General features: G+C 50.5%; 1 protein-coding gene across 1 annotated transcript; it reads left to right on the top strand.

Moving 5' to 3' along the window:
• Window positions 1–860: 860 nt before the first annotated feature.
• ZCCHC3 (zinc finger CCHC-type containing 3) lies at window positions 861–4,183 on the top strand. Its single transcript, XM_061437158.1, has one exon. It carries the CDS (start codon window positions 1,502–1,504, stop codon window positions 2,714–2,716), a length of 1,215 nt encoding a protein of 404 aa, XP_061293142.1. The 5' UTR covers window positions 861–1,501; the 3' UTR covers window positions 2,717–4,183.
• The last annotated feature ends 1,129 nt before the right edge of the window (window positions 4,184–5,312 follow it).

The raw sequence follows: 5,312 nt of genomic DNA, 5'->3' as shown, positions 1-5,312 counted from the left end.
CGCTTTTAAAGAACTCACAGGGATTCTACCTACCCAGATGGTAGGTAGAACTGCAAGAGAAATAGGAAAGAATCCAATACTGGCAGAAAGGAAGAAAAACCTTTTCTGGAAACCCACCGTGGACTAACCTCTTTGACACAGATTATCTCCTAGAAACCCCACTTTAGTCCTCTGAGAGTAGATATTAATATACCCTTTGCTATGAATGAGCAAATTGAGCTATGAAAACCGAGGTCACTGTCCCCACGTGACAAAGCTGAGATTGGAAGCAGTCAAACTAGGGTCTCCCTGACTCCACAAATCATCTTTTCTTTCACTAAACCCAGAAAGATCACTGAAGCACCCTGAAATACAAGCAGTTATGGTAAAGAAAATAAGATGACAAAAGATATTAAACCCATTGCCTTCAAGCACTCAAATTTTATCACTGCTTCCAAACACAAGTTGAGACAACAGGGAGGAGTAACAGATTGTGTCCAGTGCTAGCTTTAGTTAGGGAATCTGTGTGAAGGAGGTTTTCTAGGGAGTATAATCGAAAGAGTCCTTTTTCCACAATGTCAGAAGCAAAAAAGTGGAAGAAATACAAGCCACCTTCTCGTGGGGCTGCCTGTTAACTCTGCCACTTGGCCAAGTGATTTAACGCCTATCTCCAACCCCCTGCTTCCTATAAAATGGGTGTAATTACAGTGCCGTTTTGGAAGGTTCCATGTGATAAAGCTTGCAATGTGCTTAGAACAATATTGGATACTTAAGTCCTCGATATAATTGCCATCACGAATATGATGGAGGTCTTTTTTAAAAAAATAATGCAATGTCACTTACTTGGAAGTGTCTCAAAAAATGAGTGACGGATAGAGGTGTAGTGTGATAAGTTATAGTAAAATTTTAATGATAGAAAGTTAAAACAGTTTAAATGTTAAAAGTAAAATGTTCGCCGCAAAATTCTACTTTCTGCGTGTTTGAAAATGTCCATAATCCAGGGTTGCAAAAATAATGCATTGTGATCTGCTTTGGGAGGAGGGAGAGCTAAGTTTTGTCTGTTTTGTTTTAAAATAGAAAAGGTACAAAAACGAAAACAAAATGGGCGAAATCTTCCTCAACTCTGTCCCGCCTTCGGACTGTGGGCCGTTAGCAAAGCCACTTGAATGAAATCATCGAGGACCGCTTGCGAAACAACAAATCCTCGAGAGCGAGGGCAAAGCTGCCAAACCCTCGCGACGGACAGGGACGCGCTCCAAGATCCCCATCCCGATTCGGAGCCGAGGAGGTGGGGTTGGAACGAGCACTAGCGGAAACGCGGTCCAGCCCTTACCAGGGGGTTCCCGGCCCGAAGCCGCAGGACGCCCGAGCGCCTCAAGTAGATACTTTGGCTGGGCGGGGAAAAGCAGCATCGAATTTCAAAAAAAAAAAAAAGCCCAAACCCCCACAACCCCGGGCGGGCGCGCGCGATGGGCGCACTTTGGCTGCGGGAGCGAGTGGAGGATGCTGGGAAGGAGGTAAAATGGCCACCGGCGGCGGCGCGGAGGAGGAGAGGAAGCGGGGGCGGCCGCAGCTCCTGGGCCCCGCGCGCCCCTCGACCAGGGCCGAGGAGGCCGAGGGCGGCCGCGAGAAGATGGGCTGGGCCCAAGTGGTGAAGAACCTGGCCGAGAAGAAGGGCGAATTCCGTGAGTCGCGGCCGCCGCGGCGGGAGGAAGAGAGCGGCAGCGGCGCGGGAGGCGGGCTCGGTGCTCCCGCGGGTCTGGCGACACCGAGCCTCGGCGACTTCCCCCCAGCCGGCCGCGGGGACCCAAAGGGCCGCCGGAGAGACCCAGCCGGAGAGGCGGCGGACTCCCGCAAGAAAAAGGGTGCAGCCGAGGCGGGCAGGAGGAAGAAGGCTGAGGCGGCAGCCATGACTACCCCGGCGAGGCCCGACGCGGCCGAGGACGCAGCCGACCGGCCCCCCCAGGACGAGCAGGCTACGGCGGCTGGCTCCGCTGCAGGCCCGGGAAAGGGCCGCTTCCTCGTGCGCATCTGTTTCCAGGGAGACGAGGGCGCCTGCCCAACCAGGGACTTCGTAGTGGGCGCGCTCATCCTGCGTTCCATCGGCATGGACCCGAGCGACATCTACGCGGTCATTCAGATCCCGGGCAGTCGCGAGTTCGACGTGAGCTTCCGTTCGGCGGAGAAGCTAGCCCTGTTCCTGCGCGTCTACGAGGAGAAGCGCGAGCAGGAGGACTGCTGGGAGAACTTTGTGGTGCTGGGGCGGAGCAAGTCTAGCTTGAAGACGCTCTTCATTCTCTTCCGGAACGAGACGGTGGACGTGGAGGACATCGTGACCTGGCTCAAACGCCACTGCGATGTGCTGGCCGTACCCGTGAAAGTGACCGACAGGTTTGGGATCTGGACCGGGGAGTACAAGTGCGAGATCGAGCTGCGCCAGGGGGAGGGAGGGGTCAGGCACCTGCCGGGAGCCTTTTTTCTGGGGGCCGAGAGGGGCTACAGCTGGTACAAGGGGCAGCCCAAGACGTGCTTTAAATGTGGTTCCCGGACCCACATGAGCGGCAGCTGCACACAGGACAGGTGCTTCAGGTGCGGGGAGGAGGGGCACCTGAGCCCTTACTGCCGGAAGGGCATCGTGTGTAACCTCTGTGGCAAGCGAGGACACGCCTTTGCCCAATGTCCCAAAGCGGTTCACAATTCCGTGGGAGCTCAGCTAACCGGCGTGGCCGGGCACTGAACACCCGCCTACCAGCCAGGGTGAACACAGAGCCAGCTTACCCCTGTTAAGTGCCAAAACTTTTTTTTAAACCGTTTTTTATAGTTTTTTGAAGGAGATTTTCTTAAACCTACAAGAGACATCTCACTCTGCCTTCCTAAATCGAGTTTACTCCTTTCGGCCTTTCCTGAATTTGGTGACTTTGTCATCAGAATTGACTACCGAGAACTGTAGTGTGCAGATATGTTGCCCTGCCCTTTTTAAAATTTTATTTTCATTTTTGTATTCGGAGACTTTTTTTTTTTCTGGTACTTTTTTACTTCCTACGCCTTGTCTTCTCCCTTGGTTTTTACCCTTGGAGCCGCCTTGCTCATCTATAAAGATGGGCATAAGCCCCAGTGCTAGGTGGGGGCCCAGCACATGGTAGGCACTCCATCAGTGTTTGTTGAATTGAGAACATCGTTGACTCTGGCTTCTGTCAGGGTGTTTATCTTTTGCAGTTCATCCCGTCCCCTTTTAATTTGCTGCTTCTAATCTGTGTGGTCTGAGAATTTGTGAAACCAGTGTTGTTAGAAGTGTATGTAACCTGAGTCAATAAGCTCTGAATGGTGGCCACGGGCCTCTCCTATGGCATTAGAATGCATGGACTTTGTGACAGCGCTTTCAGTGGCTCAGAAGCCGTTCTTCACAGAATCATGGAAGCTGGTTTTCCTGCTGAAAAGGACCTAAAAGTTGGTTAAGACCAATCCCCTGGTTTTCCAACAGATGAAACAGTACCAGAGAAGGTTATATGACTGGGTCGAAATCACATAGCTGTCTGGTGCCAGAGCTAGCCTAGAGTAGAGTTCCCTGACCCCAAGCCCGGTGCTCATTCCACTACCTCTCACACTTCACAACATTTTCCTCAACACTTGAGGGCCCAGAAAGTCTGCTCTTTCCAGAATGAGCCCAGGGGAATGCTAAGACATCATCTGGGGGAGGAAGCAGAAGATTTGGCAGGGGCTTCAGAACACTTGGGAGATATGGAAGGGACAAAGGAACACAATCCAGGGTGCACTCTGATGCCCGGGTACCACATCTGGGTTCAAGTGGTCCAGGTCTTTGTGACCTTTCCCCTCCCCAGTCATCGCCATCAGTGAGAAGTAGAAGCCCTCCTGAGTAAAGAAAGGTTTACATTTGCACCTTAGCTTCAGTAGCTAGAGCCCCTAGAGAAGCAGCTAACTGGAGCTCATCTGCAACCTCCTGGCTCACAGGAGAAAATGGAATTCTAAGTGAACTGTTAACTCTAAAATGTACTTGTTAAATAGGCTAAGCGAGGGGGCATTGGGTCTACTAAGTGTTACCAAGTTAAAGTAGAAAAGACAGTACACTGCTTTTCTTACTGTTTTTGTCTTTGCTTTATGTTTTGCTATTTCCTTGTGGCTTAGAATGTAAAATCGGTTGTTTAAAGTTTTGTTCTGAATAAATATTTATCTTTTGTATTGCTAATGCTGCTGCACTATTTCCTTTCAAAATATTGGCTGCAGAGGTTCACAGACCCTAGTTCAACCAAGGCTTGCCACACACCATTTGTTTACCTTGCAAATATATGTCCAGCTCCACAGGCAACATTTTACACCTACTGTGTTGTCCCCTGATGCTGGGAAAGATTGAAGGCAAAAGGAGAAGGGGGCAGCAGAGGATGACATGGTCAGATAGCATCACTGACTCAATGAACATGAATTTGAGGGAACTCCGGGAGGGAGTGGAGGACAGAGGAGCCTGGTGTGCTGCGACTGAACAACAACAAATGTTGTCCCAGGCCCTTGGGAGTTGTTACCCAAACCTCTGCATCAGAATCACTTAGTATATAAAACTAAAGTGTTAAGTCCTAACTCACCTCCAAGGAATCAGAATCACTGGAGTGAGCGGAAATGTATTTAATAAGCACCCCAAGCAACTCTTGGGCAGCCAAGTTTGAGACCACAGTTCTGAATAGTACTAACAGGAATGAGAGGGACTCTGCCCTCTGGAGATTACAAACCAGTGGGATAGACAAAGGTAAGGTGTCAATTTCACATCTTACAGTTATTGTAATTGTACTGAATTGGATACAGATTGTTTATGGGCTTAAAAATAAAATGCTGTCTTTTCCAGCTATAAGGGAGGAAGAAAGTCCAGGAAACTTCCCATAGAACTCCAAGCCTCCCTGGAGACTCTAGATACAACCTTCTGAAGGAATTTCTGTCTCTGAGATGATGAGATGATCTGATCCTAAGAATTAACATTCCCAGCGTATTGATTCTCTGACTCAGTGATTTGAGGGTATTTCCAGAGCTGATCTGGTGCAGTTGAGGCCTGGATGGCTTTTGGGAATCATGAGTTTCAGAGCCAGCTCAGCCCTGCTCCTTCCCTTCCTGTCTCCCAAGGCAAACACACTCTTCCCTCCTCCATCCCTCCCTCCCTCTGTCCTCTTACACCCCCCCCCCCCCACCTCTTCTTCTCTGCCACAGGTTTCCCTCCCTCGCAGTGCGGGAGGCCTGATGGGGGTAAAAGCCTGCATTCATCATAGTCCCCTCCCCCTTCCTCCTAGCGGGCTCTGGGCCAAGGAGCCTCCTTGGAAGGAATCTTCCCTCTC

Source organism: Bos javanicus, chromosome 13, assembly GCF_032452875.1.
Source record: "Bos javanicus breed banteng chromosome 13, ARS-OSU_banteng_1.0, whole genome shotgun sequence".
NCBI lineage: Eukaryota > Metazoa > Chordata > Mammalia > Artiodactyla > Bovidae > Bos > Bos javanicus.
Note: the sequence above shows the minus strand (reverse complement) of the source record. Positions and strands in the feature narration are given on the sequence as shown.